The 25,330-nt window shown below is 46.3% G+C and overlaps 1 protein-coding gene across 3 annotated transcripts in view; it reads left to right on the top strand.

The window, feature by feature from the left end:
- The window catches only part of FAM160A1 (family with sequence similarity 160 member A1), a 315,919-nt gene that overhangs the window by 270,525 nt on the left and 20,064 nt on the right, over positions 1–25,330 (top strand). For all 3 annotated transcript variants that reach the window (XM_030191647.1, XM_030191646.1, XM_030191648.1), the window contains exons 8-9: positions 16,063–16,250; positions 22,838–23,893. In XM_030191647.1, coding sequence (XP_030047507.1) covers positions 16,063–16,250; positions 22,838–23,893 — 1,244 coding nt within the window. The remainder of the gene's footprint in view (positions 1–16,062; positions 16,251–22,837; positions 23,894–25,330) is intronic.

Here is a 25,330-nt window from a genome sequence, read left to right as displayed (position 1 = left end):
AAGGAGTGCAAGTCCATCCTTATCTGGACGACTGGTTGATCCGAGCCCCCTCTTATGCAGAGTGCGGCAAAGCTATGGACCGGGTAGTTGCTCTTTTGAGCTCCCTGGGATGGATCATCAACTGGAAGAAGAGCCAGCTGCGCCCGACTCAGTCCCTGGAGTATCTGGGAGTTCGATTCGACACCCAAGTGGGCAGAGTGTTCCTGCCAGACAATCAGTTGGTCAAGCTTCAGGCTCAGGTGGACTAGTTCCTAGTAGCCTCTCCTATTCGGGCTTGGGACTACGTGCAGCTGTTGGGCTCTATGACGGCCACGATGGAAGTAGTGCCCTGGGCCAGGGCTCATATGAGACCACTACAGCTATCTCTGCTGCTGCGCTGGACTCCGATGTCGGAGGATTATGCTGTGCGCCTTCCCTTGGACCCAGCAGTGCGCAAGGCGCTGAGCTGGTGGACGCAGACAGACAAGTTGTCTGCAGGAATGCCTCTGGTGACCCCGGAGTGGATTGTCGTCACGACAGACGCCTCTTTGATGGGCTGGGGAGCCCACTGCTTGGGAAGGACAGCGCAGGGGCTCTGGTCTCCTGCAGAGGCAAGTGGTCTATCAACCTCCTGGAACTCAGAGCCATTCGGTTAGTGTTATTGGAGTTCATCCCGGTACTGGTGTTGAAGCCTGTACGGGTCCTGTCGGACAATGCCACGGCTGTGGCCTATATCAACCGCCAGGGAGGTACCAAGAGCGCCCCTCTAGCCAAGGAGGCTATGAGTCTTTGCCAGTGGGCGAAAGCGAACCTGGAGCAGCTTTCAGCGGCCCACATTGCCGGAGTCATGAATGTCAAGGCGGACTTTCTCAGTCGCCATACCTTGGAGCCCGGAGAGTGGCAACTATCTGCTCAGGCGTTCTTGGACATCACGAAGCGCTGGGGCCAGCCGAGCCTAGATCTGATGGCGTCATCGGCCAATTGCCAAGTGCCGCGCTTTTTCAGCAGAGGACGGGACCCTCGATCCCTGGGAGTAGATGCTCTTCTCCAACGGTGGCCGACACAAGAGCTCCTCTATGTGTTCCCGCCCTGGCCCATGTTGGGCAGGGTGCTAGACCGGGTGGCAAAGCATCCCGGCAGGGTAATCCTGGTGGGTCCGGATTGGCCCAGACGTCCCTGGTATGCGGACTTGATCAGGCTCTCAGTCGACGATCCTCTGCGGCTGTCAGTGGAGCAGGGCCTGTTACATCAGGGTCCCCTGGTGATGGAGGATCCCTCTCCCTTTGGTCTTACGGCCTGGCTATTGAGCGGCAGCGTCTGAGGAAGAAGGGCTTCTCAGACAAGGTTATCGCCACTATGTTGAGAGCGAGGAAGCGCTCTACTTCTACGGCTCACTTTCTCCCTTCATTGCTCCAATTCTTCAGTGTTGGCGTTCCTGCAAGAAGGTCTGGAGAAAGGCCTGTCGCTCAGTTCCCTTTAAGTCCAGATAGCGGCTCTGGCTTGCTTCAGGGGCCGCCTGAAGGGTGCTTCCCTGGCTTCGCAGCCAGATGTGGTGCGCTTTCTCAAGGGAGTTAATCACCTGCGCCCTCCTCTGCACTCAGTGGTGCCTGCGTGGATTCTCAACCTGGTGCTAAGAGCATTGCAGAAGCCGCCTTTTGAACCCTTGGCAAGGGCATCTCTGAAAGACCTGACGTTGAAAGCAGTCTTTTTGGTGGCTATCACTTCAGCCAGAAGAGTTTCCGAGCTCCAGGCGCTCTCTTGTCGAGAGCCTTTTCTGCAGTTCACGGAGGCAGGAGTGACTATTCGCACAGTTCCTTCCTTCCTGCCCAAGATTGTTTCTCGCTTCCATGTGAATCAGCAGCTCTGTCTCCCTTCCTTTCGTAGGGAGGACTACCCAGAGGAGTACTCTGCTCTTAAATATCTGGATGTGAGATGAGTCATCATCAGATACTTGGAAGTGACCAATGATTTCCGGAAATCGGATCATCTGTTTGTCCTGTTTGCAGGTCCTCGTAAGGGTCTGCAGGCTGCTAAGCCTACAGTGGCAAGATGGGTCAAGGACGCCATGGCAGCGGCTTATGTGGCCGCGGGGAAGGTGCCGCCTATCCAACTGAAGGCTCACTCCACAAGAGCTCAGGCGGCCTCGATGGCAGAGGCCGGATCCGTCTCCTTGGAAGAGATATGCAAGGCGGCAACTTGGGCTTCAGCTCATGCATTCTCCAAGCATTACCGTTTGACGGTGGCTGCACGGGCGGAGGCCCGGTTTGGAGCTTCAGTGTTGAGGTCAGGGATTTCAGTGTCCCGCCCTGGGTGAGTACTGCTTCGGTACATCCCACCAGTCTATGGATTGATCAGCTTGATGATATGGAAGGTAAAATTATGTATAATCATACCTGATAATTTTCTTTCCATTAATCATAGCTGATCAATCCATAGCCCCTCCCAGATATCTGTACTGTTTTTATTCTGGTTGCATTTCAGGTTCAAGTTTAGTCTTCAGTTACTTCAGAAAGACTTCGTGTTCAAGTTTTTTCACTTGGATTCTTCAAGAGTTGAGACGAGTTTGTGTTACAGTGAGCTGCTGCATTCCTCTCCCCCCCGTTTTACGGGGCTGGATTGAGACATAAATTCTGCCGGCACTCCCTCCCGCTTCGTGCGGCTGTAGGGCAGCTTTGTACCCCTCCCGCTTCGGCGGTGTTAGGGTCAGTCAGCTCCTCCCGCGGTTGCGGTTGCAGGATAAGCCAGATCCCCCCGCATCAGCGGGTGTGGTGTCCCTCCCCCGCTCCGCGGGGATGAGCTGGACGGATTCCCCTCCCCCACTTGTGTGGGGATGAGCTGGGTTAATTCCCCTCCCCCGTTTCGGCGGTGGTGAGCTGGGCAGAGTGTCCCTTCGTGGGTGTAATTCTCTTATGTGCTGAGTCCTGCGGATGGAGCTTTGATATCGACATACTGAGGAGTTTCCGGCAGCACATGACCACATATAGGGAGGCAAAAGTTTGCTCTCTATCTCCACCTGCTGGTAGATGGACACAACCCACCAGTCTATGGATTGATCAGCTATAATTAATGGAAAGAAAATTATCAGGTATGATTATACATAATTTTACCTTTTATAGCGGGCAGGGGGTTCCCCGATTCTTCTCCTCGTGGCATATGGCGTCGGAGGGCGAGGGCGCAAAGGGTCGCTCCCCGGATCGCTTGAGCGCTTCTAGAGGGGATGCGGGGGTCTTACAGCCTGATTCGCCCTTGTTGGGTGACAGCTTCGTGACCGATGAATGTCCCGGTCCTTCCTCCGGCGTGGCGGTTTTTCCCGCCATAAACGCCCATCCCCCGCTCCTCGCCTCCGCCATCTTGGCCGGCCACGCGGCTCGGACGGCTTCTTCGTGGGCCGCCCTTGAGGTTGGAGACATTAATGCCATGAACGCCCTTAATTTGGGCGACGGCACAAAAGCGGCTAAACTTAAGCGCCGTTCTTCCCGCGCGGCTCCTTCGCGGAGTGTCGCGCCGGACGCCATTTTGGATGCGCAGCATGTCTCTCCCCCGCTCTTGCGAGCGCCGGTTGAGGGTGCGTCTAGGGCTGTTGCCCAGGCTGCGGAAGTGCACAGTCTGGGGGGTTTCTCCCCCGAGTTTGTTTTGCTGCTGCATCAGGCTTTCCTCATGCAAAACGCTGCCCCTGCTCCCTCGTCTGGTAAAGAGGTTGAGGTTCCCAGAGGTAAACGCCCTCGGGTTGATTCCCAGGCCTTGGAGGACTTTGTCTCCTCCAATGTAGATGAGGGCAGCGTGTCTGAGGTCTCCCAACGGTCCTTTGCGGTTTCCTTGGAGGAGACGGATCCCCGCTCGGATGGAGCGGATGACCCCTCTGCAGCGCGGCTTTTTAGCCCAGAGGATTTGCCCAACCTGTTGTTACAGGCCATGGACACTTTGAAGATTTCCTTTCCGGAGGACGTCTCTCCCTCAGCCCCTGTTGGCTCTGCCATTATGCTGGGGACGAAGCGCCCGCCTAGAACCTTCCACGTGCATGATGCCATGCACACCTTAATTTCGGCTCAATGGGATGTCCCGGAAGCGAGCCTTAAAGTGGCTAGGGCTATGTCCCGCCTCTATCCTTTGGCTGTGAGTGAACGTGAGGCCTATCTGTGGCCTACCGTGGATTCTTTAATCACTGCGGTGACTAAGAAAACGGCGTTGCCAGTGGAAGGTGGCACGGCCCTAATGGACGCCCAAGACAGAAGATTGGAGGCTGCCTTAAGGTCGTCCTTTGAGGCAGCTGCTTTAAGTTTGCAGGCCTCAGTTTGCGGCTCCTATGTGGCCAGGGCGTGCCTGACTATGGTGCAGCGGGCTTCCCCCTCGGATCATTCCTTGAGGGCTGATTGGCCGGCCCTGGAATCGGGCTTAGCCTATTTGGCAGACTTGCTGTATGATGTCTTGAGGGCCTCAGCTAAAGGCATGGCTCAGACAATCTCTGCGCGGCGGTGGCTTTGGCTGAAACATTGGTCTGCTGACCACGCCTCTAAATCCCGCCTGGCTAGATTGCCTTTTAAAGGCAAGCTGCTCTTTGGGGTCGAGCTGGACAAAATCGTGACCGATCTCGGCACGTCTAAGGGCAAGAAATTACCAGAGGTCAGGGCTCGGGCTAGTACTCGTCCCGGTACCTCCAGAGGACGGTTGCAGGAAGCCCGTCGGTACCGCCCGGGCAAGTCGGGTTCCTCTGCCCCCTCTTCCTTCAAGAGGAATTTCTCCCCCAAGCAGCATTCCTTTCGCAGAGACCGCCGTCCCGGAGGTGCTCACTCCGGTCCTCCCCCAGGGTCTCGTACCCAATGACGGGGCCTTGGTCCACGCCCCAGTGCAGATTGGAGGACGGCTGTCCTCGTTTCTGGGCGAGTGGACCACAATAACTTCAGACGCGTGGGTGCTGGAAGTCATCAGAGACGGCTACAAGCTAGAGTTCTGCCGACCCTTAAAAGACGGGTTTGTACTCTCTCCCTGCAAGTCTCCGGTCAAAGCTGTGGCAGTGCAGCAGACCTTGGACAATCTGATCCGCCTGGGCGCGGTCGTTCCTGTGCCAGAAAGTCAGCTTGGCAAGGGACGTTACTCCATTTACTTTGTGGTACCAAAGAAAGGAGGTTCTGTCCGGCCTATCCTCGACCTCAAAGGGGTCATTCGGGCCTTGAAAGTGCGGCACTTTTGCATGAAGACTCTCCGCTCTGTTATAGCGGCAGTGAAGGCTGGAGAGTTCTTGGCTTCCTTGGACATCAAGGAAGCGTACCTGCATATTCCCATCTGGCCTCCTCATCAACGCTTTCTGCGTTTTGCAGTCCTGGGACGACACTTCCAGTTCAGAGCCCTCCCATTCGGGTTGGCTACTGCTCCGCGGACCTTTTCCAAAGTAATGGTGGTCATCGCGGCCTTCCTACGAAAGGAAGGGGTACAAGTCCATCCTTATCTGGACGACTGGTTGATCCGAGCCCCCTCTTATGCAGAGTGCGGCAAAGCTGTGGACCGGGTAGTTGCTCTTTTGAGCTCCCTGGGATGGATCATCAACTGGGAGAAGAGCCAGCTGCGCCCGACTCAGTCCCTGGAGTACCTGGGAGTTCGATTCGACACCCAATTGGGCAGAGTGTTCCTGCCGGACAATCGGATTGTCAAACTTCAGGCTCAGGTGGACCAGTTCCTGGTAGCCTCTCCTCTTCGGGCTTGGGACTATGTGCAGCTGTTGGGCTCTATGACGGCCACGATGGAAGTAGTGCCCTGGGCCAGGGCCCATATGAGACCACTTCAACACTCTTTGCTGCAGCGCTGGACTCCGATGTCGGAGGATTATGCTGTGCGCCTTCCCCTGGACCCAGCAGTGCGCAAGGCGCTGAGCTGGTGGATGCAGACAGACAAGTTGTCTGCGGGAATGCCTCTGGTGACCCCAGAGGGGATTGTCGTCACGACGGACGCCTCTTTGTCGGGCCGGGGAGCCCACTGCTTGGGAAGGACAGCGCAGGGGCTCTGGTCTCCTGCAGAGGCAAAGTGGTCTATCAACCTCCTGGAACTCAGAGCCATTCGGTTGGAGTTCATCCCGGTACTGGTGTTGAAGCCTGTACGGGTCCTGTCGGACAATGCCACGGCTGTGGCTTATGTCAACCGCCAGGGAGGTACCAAGAGCGCCCCTCTAGCCAAGGAGGCTATGAATCTTTGCCAGTGGGCAGAAGCGAACCTGGAGCAGCTTTCAGCGGCCCACATTGCCGGAGTCATGAATGTCAAGGCGGACTTTCTCAGTCGCCATACCTTGGAGACCGGAGAGTGGCAGCTATCTGCTCAGGCGTTCTTGGACATCACGTAGCGCTGGGGCCAGCCGAGCCTAGATCTGATGGCGTCATCGGCCAATTGCCAAGTGCCGCGCTTTTTCAGCAGAGGACGGGACCCTCGATCCCTGGGAGTAGATGCTCTTCTCCAACAATGGCCGACACAAGAGCTCCTCTATGTGTTCCCGCCCTGGCCCATGTTGGGCAGGGTGCTAGACCGGGTGGCAAAGCACCCCGGCAGGGTAATCCTGGTGGGTTCGGATTGGCCCAGACGTCCCTGGTATGCGGACTTGATCAGGCTCTCAGTGGACGATCCTCTGCGACTGCCAGTGGAGCAGGGCCTGTTACATCAGGGTCCCGTGGTGATGGAGGATCCCTCCCCCTTTGGTCTTACGGCCTGGCTATTGAGCGGCAGCGTCTGAGGAAGAAGGGCTTCTCAGACAAGGTCATCGCCACTATGCTGAGAGCGAGGAAGCGCTCTACTTCTACTGCTTACGCCAGGGTTTGGCGTATCTTTGCAGCGTGGTGTGAAGCAGGCTCACTTCTCCCTTCACTGCTCCAATTTCTTCAGTGTTGGCGTTCCTGCAAGAAGGTCTGGAGAAAGGCCTGTCGCTCAGTTCCCTTAAAGTCCAGGTAGCGGCTCTGGCTTGCTTGTTTTTAGTCTGGTTGCATTTCAGGTTCAAGTTTAGTCTTCAGTTACTTCAGAAAGACTTCGTGTTCAAGTTCTTCCTTCACTTGGATTCTTCAAGAGTTGAGACGAGTTTGTGTTACAGTAAGCTGCTGCATTCCTCTCCCCTCCGTTTTACGGGGCTGGATTGAGATTTAAATTCTGCCGGCACTCCCTCCCGCTTCGTGCGGCTGTAGGGCAGCTTTGTACCCCTCCCGCTTCGGCGGTGTTAGGGTCAGTCAGCTCCTCCCGCGGTTGCGGTTGCAGGATAAGCCAGATCCCCCCGCATCGGCGGGGTGGTGTCCCTCCCCCGCTCCGCGGGGATGAGCTGGACGGATTCCCCTCCCCCACTTGTGTGGGGATGAGCTGGGTTACTTCCCCTCCCCCGTTTCGGCGGTGGTGAGCTGGGCAGAGTGTCCCTTTGTGGGTGTAATTCTCTAAGTGCTGAGTCCTGCGGATGGAGCTTTGATATCGACATACTGAGGAGTTTCCGGCAGCACATGACTACATATAGGGAGGCAAAAGTTTGCTCTCTATCTCCACCTGCTGGTAGATGGACACAACCCACCAGTCTATGGATTGATCAGCTATGATTAATGGAAAGAAAATTATCAGGTATGATTATACATAATTTTACCATTTCTCCTATTTGCTGCTACTGTAGTGTTTCCATGGGTTTTTATTCATAGATGAACATATATTATCAAGAGAGAGAGAGAGAGAGATGATTAAAATGAGGGAACGAGGCCGAAATAAAAGATGCTCACCTTTTTGCTTTGTAAAAATGTAGGAAAATAAGAGGAAAAATGTATTGTGGTTCTTACCCTCCATTTTGATGGGCCTCCTCACAAGCTCACACTTCCACATGTGATACATGTGGAATTCTCACATGGGGACAGGGTAGGAGCATCCCCAGTAAACTTCGATTCATTACTTTTTTGGGGGGGTGGGGAGGGTGACTGTAAGAGGACTTTTATTTTAAACTTAAGTGCTGGTGTTTCCTCAAGAGTTATATATGAATTAAATTTACAAAGAAGGATCTTAATGAGCTTGTCTATTTTAACTATCATTTAAATGGTCTGAAACCAAGTCTACGAGCACTGCTGCTGAAATACATTTTCCTCACTTTTTAATACAACCAATTCTTACCAATTCCTCTTTTTAACCAAGTAGGTGTACTAAAAGTAGCATGCTTAAGTGTTCCCACAGATTTGATGGTGCATAAGAAAACGATGCTCACCAAATGATAACCTTGCATTTTTACAAGTGGCAGAATTCTGTGCGAGAGAAAGCTAATTACCAGAGTATAAAGATGCTGGTGCATGAAGTCAGTAGCAGGTGTTGCTTGGTTCCCAGCACATCTAACCAGTCTGCTTTTCAGGAAATCTGTAATGGATATGTGTGAGTTATCTGCACCTTCTGGCAACCTGGTGGATGTAGATGTCTCATTTTACTCCCTTTGGATAACCTAAAAACCAGACTGGCTAAGTGTTCCTCCAGCACGGAGTCAGAAAAAAGCGATTTATCAGGTGGATTGTGAAAGCACGTCTGAGGGATCCAAGATGGCCGCACCTTACTAAGTTGCTGCGACTCTCACCTCCGATATACAATGCCGAAGCGTAGAGGGAAGATAGCGGTCAGAGCCTCACCGCTGACTCCCTCCTTACCTGGATCTATTGAGAGATTTTTGAGACCGCAGAGGGTTAATTTGGATAGCGGAATGCTGCCAGAAGGGAGCGTCGGTGTTTTGGGAGAATCGACTTCCCCTGGCTTTGAGACCACGCTGAGCCCCGCTATGCGCACCCCACCTCCTCAGCCGGTTGGAGCGAGCTCCTTTCTCGATGACTCGACGGGGTTTCCCCGCGAGGGTATTACTAACCCGGAAGAACGTCGAGTTGAAGGTTCGTTTTTAACAGAGAGAGGAATGGAGGGCCCTGAGCCTGTGAGACCGCCACAGACTGAGGAGGTAGGAACCGAGGGTCAGGATAAGCCACCTGTGAAGTCTTCTGAAAGGTTTGCGATTCCAGTTGAGTTAGTAGTCAAGCCAAAAGAGGTTACACTTGACGCTTTATGGGATTTGGTTTCTAAGCTGGGACAGACTTTTTTGAAGCAAATTAATGAGACTGTACCTAAAGTAAATTTATTGGAAACTGCTGTACAAGAGATAGAGGAAAAGACTAAACTTATTGAAGATAAAGCAGAGAAAATGGAACAAAGAGTTACGAAACTGGAAGCAGTACAAATGTTGATGACAAATGATTTAACAAGTCTTAGGAGAAAAACTGAAATGTTTGATAATTATACTAAAAATCATAATCTAAGATTTGTCAATTTTCCTAGGATTATGACTGTTACTCCTCTTGATATGTTAAAACGATATATGCGAGAAATCCTGAATATACCAGAACATAATTTGCCCCCATTTACCTTAGTATATTATATACCAGGAAAGGAACCGAATCAAAATTTGGAAAATGTATTAGATGTATCCCAATTGCTTGAGACTTCTGACACTGAATTAGCAGTGGCGGCGACTTTGGTCGCAACCACTGCATTATTACCTGATAAAAACTGGATCTTTCGATTATTTTTCCGTAATAAAGATAAACCCTTTTTGGGCTTTAAAATATTATTATTTCCTGATGTCTCCAAGGAGACACGTAGACGAAGGAAACAATTTCTTCTCCTTAAGTCTGAAGTACTGCGCTTGGGGGGCACCTTCTTTTTAAGATACCCCTGCAAGTGCATAATAAGACTTGCTGAGAAGAAATATGTCTTTACAGAACCTTCGCATCTGACAACCCTGATAGTATCGTTGACTAGGGATAAGCGTTAAACTATAACTATATTAACTTTACTTAGTAAGAATAAAGTGATTCCTTAGTTATATATTTTTCTTTTTGTATTAATACATGATTTACTCCCTGAATTCCTAAATCTTGGATCCTAAATTATGGACTTGAGTATCATTGTCTATTTAAAGGAAAATGTTTTTCATTTTCTGTAATATGATTATCCTAACTTTTATGATGCTTTTCCATCAAGATGTTTTCTTGTAAAATATGTTTAAATTGAATAAAGAATTAAAATAAAAAAAGCGATTTATCACACACCATATTTCAGTTAATTACCAGGCAAAAATGTACAATCGCATTTCAAGTCCCTAATTACACATAGAATTATAAATTAGAGTACTAAAAGAGAAATAATAATGATTACATTTATAATAAGCTATAATTCCAATCACTCATAATTTCTGTATATGCAAAATCATGCACAATGCCTTTCACTGTTGTTCAGCCTAGCTATAGACATGCAATATCTTTTTTACCCAAGGGCAAGCCATTAATCACAGTGGTTTATTGAGACCATTTCTACTGTAACATCTGTGTATTTTCCTCCTTAAGGACACATATATCTCCCTGCCTTGGATTACAACAGAGAACACTGAAAAGAAATAAGTTAACAATCACCTTTCACACTCACTAGAATTGTGGTTCATTCTTAATGCCATAGATGCAAATAATTCTTCATTGTTTTTCAACTTACAGTAACAGATGAAGGATGTGCTAAGTGGGTGCCTCCTTTTAGGTGCACTTCCACTGTTCTCTGTAAGCTGAGCGAGAGTCTTCAACCAAGAGGTGGGGGGGGGGGGGGCAAATTTCCCTGGTCTCAGCCTCCAAGGGGGCCCCGGCGCTGATGTATCTCTCTCTCCTGGGTAATTGTGTTAACGCGATAACCTGGTCCCGGCACACAGGAGCAGGAGAGAGACAGAAACTGGTGCCAGCCTCCCCTTGGAGGCCAGGGAGGAGTAGATACACTGACGCAGGAAGGTGGGGGGGGGGGGCGGGGCGGCCTGAGCGAGCGAGGGGCGGCGGCGGCAGCTGCGTCCTGAGTGGGGGGGGGCCGGTGGTGGCCCGGCTCTGTCTCTCGACAGCCCTGTTCTCAATTTATAGTCCTGCCAGTGGGAGGTGCTGTTTCACTATGACATTATCAATAGTGAGGGGCAGGCAAGCTCTTCAGGACTCCAGGGAACCTTCCTGTCTCTAGCAATTGAAAACACAGTATTGAAGCACCAGCCCTTACTGGCAGCAATGCAGTTGAAGGACAGTAGAGGGAGCAGTGTTTAGGTATCTCAGTACTGTGCAGTGAGAGGCTGTTCTACAGTGGCATCTGGGGCGGATGCCCAGATACTGTTATGGCATGCTAGCATACTGCTGCACTGACACGCCTCACATCTACACACCCCCAGTTACACCATTCATATGGAATTTATGCGGGATGCAAAGAACAAATCCTTCAGACCGCTCAAAACACGGCAGCCAGGCTTATATTTGGGAAACCACGATTTGAAAGCGCAAAACCCCTCCGTGAAAAACTACACTGGCTCCCAATCAAAGAACGTATCGCTTTCAAAATCTGCACCCTAGTTCATAAAATAATCTTCGGCGAAGCCCCGAGATACATGATGGACCTCATAGACCTACCAACCAGAAACACATCCGAATCATCACGAACATATCTAAACCTCCACTACCCAAGTTGCAAAGGACTTAAATACAAATCGCCTTACGCATACCAGTTTCTCCTATATAAGTACACAACTGTGGAACGCATTACCGAAAGCCGTGAAAACATCATATGGCCATTTAAACTTCAGGAAATCACTAAAAACTAACTTGTTTCAAAAGGCATACCCTACCGATCCAACTTAAATGCTCAAACTCCGCACCACATCAAAACCAAAGTACGTAACGGTCATAACACAATCCTTGCACTCTATGATACCCTAACGAGACTGTTCCATGAGAACCTATCTTACCACAACATCATTTTGTATTTGTTCACACCGGAGTCTGCGAACGCCTCTCCGGTACTATGCAAGCCACATTGAGCCTGCAAATAGGTGGGAAAATGTGGGATACAAATGCAACAAATAAATAAATTCATAGACCTGACATACATGCAGGCTCCTGAATGTAGCAAGGGTGTGTGGAGCTTATAGTATTCTATAAGTTTTTCATATAAGTAGCAGCAGGTCTGGACGGCTTACTAAAGGAAAAGTCCATAGACCATTATTAAATTGACTTGGGGAAAGTCCACTGCTTATTTCTGGGATAAGCAGCATAAAATGTATTAAACATTTTTGGGATCTTGCCAGGTATTTGTGACCTGGATTGGCCACTGTTGGAAACAGGATGCTGGGCTTGATGGACCTTTGGTTTGTCCCAGTGTAGAAACACTTATGTACTTATGTACCCATGCTTTGGCCCATTGAACATCCCCTTGCATTTACATGTTACGCCATTTACGCAGCTCTTTCAGAATAGTATCATCTATTTATTTATTTATTTGTTTGTTACATTTGTACCCCACATTTTCCCACCTATTTGCAGGCTCAATGTGGCTTTCATAGCGCCGTGGGGCGAAAGCCTCCGGTCAATAAACAAATATAGAGCAATGTATGACAAATGAAATAGATATGTACAGACACAATAGGAAACATAGAGAGGGAAGTTATATAAAGTTCACTAAGTTCAAAACAGGCCTGGGTTTACTTGAGTCGCTGGATTCAGGTGATTAAGTTGGATCATTAGGATATGCCTTTTCGAACAGATAAGTCTTTAGTGATTTCCGGAAGTTGAGGTGGTCATACGTAGTTTTCACGGCCTTCGGGAGTGCATTCCACAGTTGTGTACTTATATATGAGAAGCTGGATCCATGAACTGATTTCTATTTGAGTCCTTTGCAACTAGGGTTGCATTATGCCATTATGGATTAGATTCATTAAAAAACCTATGCAATGAACGCTATACTTACTGTAAACAGTTCTCTGTTGGGTGCTGTTTATAGAATAGTTTAATTTAATTCAGCACGTTTATATTCCGCTCAACCAGCCAGTTCAGAGCGGATTACAAAAGAAAATAAAAATTCAAACAACATACAATATTAAATCATATAATAGAAAAAATAAATCTAAACAATGAAGTATTTCCAGTCAGATATTTTCTAAAAGTTTTCAGATTGCAGTGGAATGACATATACCCTTGGATTCTATATAGGATGCCTAGAGATCCACACCAAAATCCAAGCATATTCTGTAACAAATTTGCATAACTTAATTAGCTTAACAAGCTAATCAGCATTGATAACAGCTCTTCAGCAATAGTGAGCATTAATTGGCACTAATTAGAATTTACCCGCACAACTTGCTAAGCACATTCTGTAATGCAGTGCATCTAACTTCTAACGTGCAGAGGAAAAAAAGGGACATGGTTACGGGTGGGGAAACGTGCCTTCCAAAAGTTATGCGCATAGTTAAAGAATATGGCCCAGTGCGCCTAAATCTATGTGCCGGGATTTACGCCACATTTTCGTTGGTGTAAATGGATGCACGTAGTTGTAGGTATTAGGATGCCAACTAAGTGTATTCTATATACTGCGCTTAACTCTAGGTGCCGCTTATAGAATACGCTTAGCACTGATTTCTGCGCCAATTTTTTAGGCGCCATATTTAGAGTCTCCCCCATCGTGCTTAATATTCCTAATAGAACTTGGGAGAAGATTCCAATATTACAGTCCTTTGCCAACTAATGATAGTTGATCCTTGGTTTGCAACCTATAGTGGGTCTTAGTGCATTTTGTCAATTTATTTTCGTTGATTGAATGAAGACGAGGGAGTGTAAAGTGTTCTGCTAGATTTTGGAAGTTGTAAACAAATTTTCATGGGATCAGTATTCAGTGGTATGATTGATATCTACTCAAAGTTACTGAGTGGAGGAGTAGCCTAGTGGTTAGTGCAGCGGACTTTGATCCTGGGGAACTGGGTTCAATTCCCACTGCAGCTACTTGTGACTGTGGGCAAGTGGGCAAGTCACTTAACCCTCCATTGCCCCAGGTACAAAAATAAGTACCTGTATATATGTAAACCGCTTTGAATGTAGTTGCAAAAAACCTCAGAAAGGCAGTATATCAAGTCCCATTTCCCTCCCTTTAAAATAATTAAGACTAAGATCATACTAAATTTTAAAAACAAAAATTACAATGTCGATGTGCTAGCTGAGTAGTATATCCATGCCCATTCTCTGCCCTCGACATGCCCCCTCCAGAAAGTAAATACAAAAATATAAATAGTGCACCTTGTTAGTTTTGTATCTAGCTTGCTAGAGCAGTGCTTAGGTAGCTTGTTAGTTTTGTGTTTAGCTTGTTAGTGTAGAGCTCTGCTTGTAGCTTGGTGCTTAGTAGCACCTGGGTTAGCTTTGTGTTTAGTTCCCTGCTCTGTTAGTTTAGGGCTTAGGAAGTCCCTTTCTTGAGCGGGGCTTAGGAGCTGCTGTTTAGTATAGGGCTTAGGAAGTCCTTTTGTTAGTTTTCTGTTAGGAACACTCCTGCTGGTTTAGGGCTTGGGAGCACGTAGATCAGTTTAGGTTTAGGAGTACTTCTGTGTCCAGTCCTGGTCCCTGTGTCATCCGGTATCCAGTAAGTCCTGCCGGCTACTCGAACCCAGGAGCTCAACTCCTGGGGGGCTTAGTAGCTAAGTGCAGGTGAAGCTGTGTGGACCAGTCCGGTGTGCTCCAGTCCGGTGTTCCAGTCCTGTGTCCTTCAGTCCGTGGAATTGCAGTCCAGTGTTCCAGTCCTGTGTCCTCCAGTCCGGGGGATTCCAGTCCATGTGTTCCGGTTCGCTGGGCAGTGCCTGCAGTCCCTGCCGGTGTGCTTGCCCAGTTTTGGTTGGTGGGTTTTGCCTGCTGCTGTCGCTCCTCAGCAGCAGCCCAAGGGTTCACGTTTGCTCCAGAGCTCAGCCCCGCGGGCTCTGAACCTGAGAACCTGACAGGAGCATTCTGGCCACCAGAGCAGGATCTCTTCAGCTGGCATGGCTTGGGAATCACAACTGAGCTCAATAAGGGGCCCACGTGTGTTCATTTGTGGCTACGCCACTGGTTCAGTCTGAAGTACAGAATGTTGTAGTAATCTATGTGGTTTAAGATAGGCCTGTGAGGCTTTGTGTACCTTCAAAGTAATTTATTCTTGGTAAGTTGGATAAAAATGGGAACAGATATATTCAGCTCTCAGGTTTCTCATTCTAGTTTAGAGTAATGAGCAGGGAAAGCCAGTCCTGAAATCGGTTTCTTGCAATTTTGAGCCTCCAGTTCTGCTTGATTTTGGAAGTTGTAAACAAATTTTCATGGGATCAATATTCAGTGGTATGATATCTGCTCAAAGTTACTGAGTAAGCTGAACCACCGCTCTCATCTTCTGGGCTTGAATGAATTTTGTGGCCCAACATCAAAATGTCAAGGCAAAAATTATTTGGTCAGCAGTTATTTGAAGATACTATTTGAAGTTACCCGAATATCAATCCCCATGTATACTGTGAAGCAAATTCAGGGCAGGCTTTAATTAATTAATTTTTTTTACACAATTTGTGATGTGCTTCACTACCATAGTAGAGTGAGGTATAGAAAATGATTATGACAAGCCATTTGTTAAAGCAAAACATAATTACAAGGAAGTATTTAGCCACCTTAAGCTACTGCTGTTGGTTTCTTTCGATCATTTTATAGTATATGCCCTTTGTGACTTAGAGCAAACCAAAAAGTGGGAGAAGGAAGCAGGCTGAACAGACGAAGGGATAAACACACGAGTTTATTACTGTAGTACTTGAGGCGCAACACGGCACCATGTTTCGGCACAGAAGTGCCTGCCTCAGGAGTCTGATGTTGGAGTTGGCCAAACATCACCTGACACGCTTGCTTGGTATTTCCTTACCCAGAATGCCCATCCTCTTTTTGAGGAGTGCATCTTTTATTTACCTTGGTCTTTTTAAAGACCACTTTTACAATCATCTCTTCAACTGCTAAGGTTGAATGTTCCTTCAGAAACTCCAACATCAGACTCCTGAGGCAGGCACTTCCGTGTCGAAACACGGTGCCGTGTCGAGTCTCACATATTGCAGTAATAAACTAGTGTGTTTATCCCTTTATCTGTTCAGCCTGTTTCCTTCTCCCACTTTTTGGTCTGCTCTGTCTATCCCGTGGGGTTTCTCTGTTCATTTGGTTATTTGTGACTTAGAAGCATCATTATTGCTATATTGATATGCAGCACTCTCCTAACACATGACTGCTGTTCCAGGTACTTGATCCCCTGCAATCACATGATGTTAAGTCAGCGATCTGCAGTCAGAGAGAGGGATTGTTACTCCGTGTCCGCTAAAAAGCTTCTGACCTTGACACCAGTATGCTGCTCCAGTGAAATTACTCTGACTCTCGGAAGCCAGGAGAGAGACTATATCCTGTGGTCAGCAATTAATAACAACGCAGGTACAAGCAGACTCCCTTTCCTTTCTAAGAAGAGTTTGGGCATCTTTAGTTCTGTTCATAGAGTTGTTTTTAACCTGTGACGTGCTTTATAATATATCATACTGGAAATTTTTCCTTAAACCTGTGGTTAGGGGCAAAGTCTTTTCTCCCTCGGGGACAGTCTGTGCATATAGCATTAGCTAGTCAAAATTTGTGTTAACAACAAGAAATATTTAGGCACATTTTCACTAAACTGTGTACCAGCACATAGCCACAGGGGACCTCTGGAGTGTACCCCCTCCCCCACTTTGGGCTTAGGCCCCATCTAAACCGTTTGCACCTATTAAATGGCTGGTGGGGATACCTTTGCTGGAGGGGATGATGTGGCCCGGCCAGCTAAAGAATTTCGCTGCTGAGTCACTCTCTTCCTTCTCTTGGAAGTTGACAGCATACCTCCAGCCGCCGACTCCAGGACTCCCCGAGCTTGCTGAGTTGTTGCACAAACTAAGCATGCTCAGGGAGTCACAGCATCGGTGGCTGGAGGCATTCCATTGATTTCCTGTTTCCTGCAGAAGCAAGAGAAGGAAGGGAGTGGCTCGGCAGCGAATTTCTTTGGCTGGGGAGGCCCCAACATCCCTTCCAGGAAAGGTATTTTTAATGTGCCAGGAGTGGGGGGAGAGAGAGAAAGAGAATGCATTGCCCCCATTTATTTTTTTATTTTATTTTTCTTACATTTGTACCCAGCGCTTTCCCACTCATAGCAGGTTCAATGAGGCTTACATATTATATACAGGTACTTATTTGTACCTGGGGCAGTGGAGGGTTAAGTGACTTGCCCAGAATCACAGGGAGCTGCCTGTGCCTGCAGTCGGAATTGAACCCAGTTCCCCAGGACCAAAGTCCACCACTCTAACCACTAGGCCACTCCGCCACTTTCCAGGCCACTCCACCACTTCAGCCCCCCCCCCCCAAATATTGGAGGGCTGGCTATACCCCCACGATGTACTTTCCAGCCTACAGAGAGCACAAACCCCCTAATTCGATAAAATTGTGCATGCGAGTTATAAAATGCTGTCAGGCATGTAATGTAATTGAATAATTAGCTGCTAATTGGCTGTTCTTAGCTACTGCATTTTCCGCTCCTGTATTTTATGGAAGTCTCTTCTGAAGAAGCGGTCTCATGAAACAGACAGCTCCGTAGCGAATTGAATGAGCTTCCGTGTGAAAATATAAGTGTTTGATAGCAGATGTTGGGACACTATAAAATCTGAAAGATAAATGACAGTTGATTACAAGAATAAAAAATATATATTATTTTGATTAAAGAGGAGGTTTTTTTTTTAGATTGATGATGTGTCTTAAGACTGTTTGACTTGTCTAAATTCTCAGCCATGAGCAGCCGCTGAAGTCTTTTTCTCCACATATTAATTTTGAGTGTGTTTGAAGACCTGTTGCTTTATTCACTATTTGGGCTTCACTTGTTTATTGTAGTGAGGTTATTGGCTTATTGGTGATTTTCCACATAACACCATTGCTAGTCTTGGAGGTGACCTGTGTAGTAGCCTCATAACCATAACAATACAGCAGCCATAGGCACTGAGGTGAAATGACACAGGAACGTCTGCTTTGTTGTAATATAAAATAAAATAACTTTTTTTTATATAGAAGATATAATAAAATAAACTTTGATATAACAATAAAATACAGGGGTGTAAATTTTCCAAATAAAAATTTTTACTAACTTAAAAACATGAGGGAGGGAGGGAGGGAAGATGAATGACAGCCCAATAAAAGGGGCAGATATATAATACAAATAAAAAGGGTGAGGGAAGATGAAAGGCTCACTGTGGTGGAGGAATGCAGCCTTGTGTGACCTCCATCTGCTCTAGAGCATCCTCCAGCTGGCCTGCCCCATTTCCAGGGTCCTTAGTCGCTGGTCAGCGGTGTCCCACATGTATCACATCTCTGAGACAGCCTGTGTTCCAGGGGCAGGTGAAAGTAGAGGTTCCAGCACCTGCCACTGGAACGACATGAGCCCTTAGCTCGCTGTCTTGGAGAAGATGGGGAGACATGCAGTGGGCCATTGTCCTCTCCGGGAGATATCCCCCTCTCTGACATTACTTCCTGATCAGGGCAGGGGGCCGGCAGAGCCGACAGCTGCGCGACTGCTCTGTGCACCGCCTAGGAGGAAAGGTGGTGGGGTGATGCAGGGATGACCCGCCATGGGTGGCAACCAAGCTAGGTACGCTACTGGAGGTGGATATTCAGCTGATGGTGGTCAGGGTATTTTGACCTCCACCAGCTTCATCCCCAGATATTGAATGTTCGGCCATCAGCATTGAATATCTAGGCATAGCAGCTGGCTAACACACAAGTGGCTGAGTGCAATATTCAACACTTAACCACATATCGTGAACCACATAAAGATTGGACTGTGATTTATGTGGTTACCTTATGCAGTTATGAGCTGAATATCGGCAGTTAACCGCATAATTGCTGATTCCGCCCACAAATTAGCCGGTTTAGGCTTAGGCGCCATCTGGAAATATTTAGCAGCGATACCCGGCTAAGTGCTGCTGAATAACAATGGTTAGCTTCGAACAAGCGATTTAAACGGTCAGGCGCCCGTAGTGGATGCACGTAAAAAATGAAATTACCGCACGGGCCACGCGGTAGCCGGGCAGTTAATTCCAAATTGACGCATGTTGGGCGCGCGTAACTACCTACGCGGCTTAGTTAAGGGGCCCCTAAGGAGCCTCTCCTGGCCGTTTAAATAGCTTTGAATATTGATCCCTATATTTTAAAACCTTTCGTCCTCAACTTCAAGAAAAATAGGAGCCAAGTTCAGGAAAAATAAGAAAAGAAAAAAAAAAACAACAGGAAAATAATGCAGAAATGAAGGATGCATTCCCCAAGACAGTTGTCCCAGACAGCTCACATAGTACTTAACCCTAGGGATTACACTCAGATCTTCACTGAGGGGTCCTTTTACTAAGGTGCGCTGAAAAATGGCCTGCACTAGTTTTGGCGTTTGTTTTGGATGTGCGCAGATCCATTTTTCAGCACACTTGTAAAAAATGCCTTTTAAAAAGAAATTTTGGCCAAAATGGATGTGCGGCAAAATGAAAATTGACGTGTGTCCATTTTGAGACTGAAACCTTAGCACCACCCGTTGACTTAGCAGTAAGGTCTCACACGTTAACCGTTCAGTAATGGTCTACGCACGTACAATGCCTTTTACCGCCCGGTTAGTGCTGCAAGCCAGAAAATAAAAATTAGTTTTTCAGCATGTGTAGTGGATGCACATAAAAAATGAAATTACCGCCTGGGCCACGTGGAAGCTGGGCAATAATTCCAAATTGACGCGCGTTGGGCGCGCTGTAAGTGCTTACGCGGCTTAGTAAAAGGACCCCTAAGGAAATCCAAGAGCTGTTTAGTGTCAAAAAAACAAGTAGTCTTTACCCACAAAAGTAATCACATAATTACATGGAAATCATGCCTGCGCCCAGAGCCAGAACAGGCAACCAGTGTAGAGAAAATAGGAGCGGAGAAGCTCTATCACACGTTTCCTAAAAATGAATTTAGCCGCAGTATTCTGAAATAAGTGAAATCTAGAAGATAATTTTGTTGAAAGGGACGAAACAGAATATTGCTGTAATCTGAATGTGGTAAACACTAAAGACTGAACTAAGGCCCAGATGCACTAAATTTTAACGACCCTTTAACGACCATTTAACGAAGAAGTTTTCAACCGTAGCATGCATTAAAGGCCATTTTCCGACGACGCTAGCAGCTAATGAAAACGGAATGCAAACGAGTGACTACCATTGCAATGTGGACAATTCGGGATGCACTAACCATACCGACGATTGCACCGAATCATTTACCGCGATATATTTAACGAGAGGTCAGAGCTGTCGTTAAGGCCTGAGCTGACATACAGATACGCCGCTGCTCCCCGCTTCCCCCTGCAGCATAAAAATCCAAGCTGGCATGTTTGAAAATATAAGTGAGATTGAATAACCAACACAAACACGTGGCTCCCTGCTTCCTACTGCTATTTGACATTTCTAAAGCGCTACTAGGGTTATGCAGCGCTGTACAATTTAACATAGAAGGACAGTCCCTGCATAAAATAGAAAATCAAAACAAAAATGAAAAAAGGATCGGGAGAGGGCAAAGGCGCTCGTCAGGAGCGTCCTGTATGGACGGCCTTGCCCCCCCCCCCCCGAGGTCCCCGCTGCTCCCCGCATCCCCCTGCATTAAAAATCAAAATTAAGGACTTTTACGTTTTAGATTATTTTACGTTTGGTTCATGCATCTGGGCCTAAGACCCTAACATGGTCCTCGTATAAAAATGATCTGAGCTGTCTGAGTTGGCCCAGGAGGAATGTAAATGCTTGACTACCCTTTTGAAACTTTCATATGTAAGTAGAGTGTTCTCCTTCGATCAGATTACATTCCTGGAATGCCCCTTTGCTAATGAAGATAAAAAGATAAGTGTTGTAAAAATAGATGCATATTTTTATTCTGCTGAAAATTCTCTTTAAGATGATCTGTCCTTTCTATCCAATAAACCCCAGATTTGCATGTGTAATTCTTGGCCATCCTCTAAAAAATGTACCCTTTTAAACACAGAAAACAGAAAAAAATGATGGCAGATAAAGTAATACTTTTGAGGCCAAGTCATCGAGGGCTTGGTTTTATAACAGGACACCTATGTGCCTTTATAAAATAGGCTCCCAGAACCAGAATCGTTAACACATTTACAATGAAAGTTCTACTGCGATAGGCCAGAATAAGACAACTCCAGATACTTTTAAAACAAATAGTGGGAAATATTTTTTTACTCAACGAACAGTTAAGCTCTGGAACTCTTTGCCGGAGGATGTAGTAACAGTTTCTGGGTTTAAAAGAGGTTTGGATAAGTTCCTGGAGGAAAAGTCCATAGTCTGCTATTGAGACAGACATGGGGAAGCTACTGCTTGCCCTGGGATTGGTAGCATAGAATTTTGCTACTGCTTGGGTTTCTATGTCCTGGATTGGCCACTGTTGGAAATATACTGGACTAGATGGACCATTGGTCTGACCCAATTACTTAAGAAAGAAATGTTAAAGAATTTCCAAAAGCCATCCATCAATAACAGTAGTGTAAGAAAAACATAAGAACAACAACACTAGAATAACAGTGATAATGTTCATCATGGCGATCACTGATTCCAGCAAAAGCATAAATTTACAATTTCAGATCAATAAAAGAAATCAAAGCCTTCCATTTGTTCTTGAATTTATTTGTTTATTGGGATTTATTAAACACCTTTATGAAGAGATTCACCCAAGGCGGTGTACAGCAGGTATAGTTTAAATTATGCAGAAGGTTCCTTTGTTTAGCCAAATATACTTCATATTTGTGTATTTGAAGAATTAAATTCCACTATTTATCATAAGCCACTTGTGTTAAGTTTTTCCAGTATGATTGGATAATCTTGACAGTAAGCAAAATTAGGGTGTCATAAAACAGTCCTCTAAGGAAAAAAATCCATGAAGAACTTACCTACAATTTAGAAAACATTTGAAAGCCCACTTTTCAGAACATTCATACATGATGAACTCCTATGCAAAAGACTTTCCTCCTCGTTCTATAACCTGGTGCCCAAGGTTAGGTGCCAACTGCGCACATCAATTATAGAATACTAGTACTTATGTGCATAAGTGCTAGATGATATTCTGTACCTTACACATGCAAATGTAAATGCAAGGTGGGTGTACATGTGGGTGGAGCATGGGCAGGTGTCTTGGTTACACGCCTGACTTTCAGAACATTGTAGGTTACTCTCATCACTTGGCGAACTTAGGCTCCAACAGTTATGGCATAAATGTTGGCGCCTACATTTGGGCACACCAGAGCTGACTTACACTACTAGTATTCTGTAATGGCATCTTGGTGCCCAGATGCCATCAAAGAATTGACACTTGGCATGCAGCATTGACACACCTGTAATGAGGTGCCAAGTTATAGAATTGCCCTTTGTACTTTCTGAAATTTGTTATTGACTTATACATAAAAGAGGAGATGGTGATGCTTCTGGTCAGTATAGCAGAGTATAATCTGGAACTCGGCAAAATCCCATAGAAGGATGGATCCTGCCTGCTGCATATCTGAGGACTGCATTCCACTATACTGTATGTGTTCTGGTTTCCAAATTTTATTGACTGGCATCCAGGGTATACTTCTACCCTGACTTTCACTAACATGCAGTAAAGGTTATTTTACTACTTTCGGTATTGTATATTCTCTGTTTGCATAATAGCCTCTTCTACTTTGAAGCCAAAATTTCTTTCTTTCTTTCTTTCTTTCTTTCTTTCTTTCTTTCTTTCTTTCTTTCTTTCTTTCTTTCTTTCTCTCTTTCTCTCTCTCTTTCTCTCTCTCTCTCTCTCTCTCTCTCTCTTTCTCTCTCTCTCTCTCTCTCATATTGGGCATCCGTATAGCTCCAGTTCACATACTTGTAGGAAAAAATGCAGTTCTTAACTTTTCATGCAGTTTTGAACCATCTTCATTTCCCATGCTGATCCTAGGGAAAGGAATAACAACTGTATTTTTATTTTAGGTTACCATGAGCAGTCGGCAGGAGGAGAAGTGCCTGAATCCATGTTTGGTGTTGCTTATGGAAAAGCTGTGGGTGTCAGTTACCTTCAATATCTCTGGGAGGCTCAGTCTAGCATCACTGTATGCATGAAGGACTGTCAAGTTTGGTCTTCGCCTTATGATGGGCAAAACCCTGACCCAGATTCCTCTCTTCAAGAGCTATCAGAGGAAGAGAGTAAAAGGGCAGACTTTGTCATGTTTAGGCTCCAACAGAGGTCCCAAGTGATTTCAGACTCTTCCCAGGGGACTCCAAAGATCCAGTTGGAATTGGAGTGGGATGACAGCTACGATACTGGAATCTCTTCTTCAGATACCAATGTACAACAGCCTCTGAATGAAGCAGGGAATGTAGATGGCCCTCAGCCAGCAGCACCACCACCAAAACACATTCAAGAAATGAAAAAGAATGCAATCATGCGCGTTAAGGGGTCCTACATTGAAGAATCAGATTTTCAGGATGATGTAATGGTTTATAGGTTGTGTGCCCTAAAGGATGCCCAAGACTGTAATGATCCAAAAGAAGAATGTAGAACACTATCCACAGAAACTAGGAACACCACTCAGAAAACTCATGCAGTCAATGGTCCAGTGAAAAATACCCAGCCAGACTCCGACACAGAAGAACGAAATAGGAAGAAATCAAATTTGAATCAAGAACAGAAAAACTCCAAAAAAGCTAAAATGGATTCCCCTGTCAACCTGGAGCTAAAGATTTGTCCTGAAGAAGACCATAATTCCAATTTTGGGCCCCTGAGCCCTGACAGTGAGGATTTTATTGATCGATATGATGAAATCATTCAAGGGTTAGACTCCAAATCTGAGGCCTTAGGAGACCAGACGTCTCTCACTTCTTTTCCCAGTCCCGATCCTCTATCTCCAGTGGACAATGATGAGGATGACTTTGAAAACTTTTCAACTGAAACCCCTTCTGCGGAAAGTATACCTTCTCCCTTTGGGACAAAAGATCCTATGGCCCTCACAAATCATCCTGCTAGAGGCCATGCTGCCCCCTTCACAGGTAGGAGTTCTCATGACACTTTATAAGAAGGTTCGTTATTGTGATATTGGTTCTAGGAAAAATTAACTTTAGAGGTTCTGATACCTGTTATTGGATTAATTGAAAAAGAAATATGCATAGATGTCCAACATGAAGTGGAATCCTTTAGGACTTTGAGTAAATTGTAATAAGGAAAGAAACTAGATGTAAGAAATAATAGCAAGTATGCTTGGAAAATTATGAAGAAAAAGTGCCATGTTGCTTACACTTTTCTTTAAGAGGTTAATTATAACAGAGTACCTAGGCAGGGAAAGCCTGTTCTATAAAGGTAATATATGCATCTATATACCTTTATAAATTACCTTACATTACATCTGCTCCATTTCAGGTGTAATTGTGTGCATGTATGTACCAATATGAATAGACGTATGTGTTCAATACACACATAAGTGCTAAGTCTGCCCTTGCTTTACCTGTTTTTCACCTCTGAGAATACCTATGCATGTATCGTATAGTGGGGAATTATTTTAGAAGCACCTCCGCATGTAAATAGCAAGATTTTAAGTGGATATGATTTAGGCAGAAATCTACCAGGACAATTCTAGAACTGGGTACTTGCAGTCAAGCACACCATGAATACATGGGGGAGTGGCCTGATGGTTAGTGCAGCAGGCATGGATTCTGGCGTCCCGGGTTCAATTCCCATTGTAACTTCTTGTGACCTTGGACAAGTCACTTAACTCTCCATTGCCTCAGGTACAAAAACCTGAGAGCCCTCTAGGGACAGAGAAAGTACCTGCTTATAATGTGTGATTGTCCTCTGCCTTGAACTTGATAGTTAAGCAGATTATAAATGCCTAAATTAAATTTAAAATAAGTGGTGCTTTAATTGATTCTTATGCGTGTAAGTGCACTAAGGGCTATTCTGTAAGAGGGTGTGTAAGTGCTATGGTGAGTAACTGCAAGGGGGTGTACATATGGGGGGGGGACATAGTCATGCTTCCTACTTATGCACCTTATAGAGTACAATAAGTTGCATGGACCGAATGACACACTCACTCAGAAATGCTAGTTTATGACAGCAATAGACCTGGTCTAAGTGGGTGTGCCTAAATGTAAGCATGTTGATGTTGACTTACGCTAGTATTTTATAATAGAATCTTGGTGGCAAAATGCCATTACAGAATTGACACTCAATGTGTGCCCTTGAGGTGCCAAGGTATAGAATTGCACTCTACGGGTGTGTTCTCTGTTTTACAAGGGGAATGCATGTGACCTAGAAATCTCTGTGTTGGCCTTTATTCCTGTCCTGAGGTATGCATAAGTGTCAATCTAAAGGGGTAGGTGCACAGGATGATGGAGCTCCTCTCCTCAGAAGCCTCCCCCCAACAGCAATAACAATGATCTCTCCTCCTTCTCAATCCCCCCAGCGGTATACATAAGCACCCTTGAACCCCT

Source organism: Microcaecilia unicolor, chromosome 2 (assembly GCF_901765095.1).
Source record: "Microcaecilia unicolor chromosome 2, aMicUni1.1, whole genome shotgun sequence".
NCBI lineage: Eukaryota > Metazoa > Chordata > Amphibia > Gymnophiona > Siphonopidae > Microcaecilia > Microcaecilia unicolor.
Note: the sequence above shows the minus strand (reverse complement) of the source record. Positions and strands in the feature narration are given on the sequence as shown.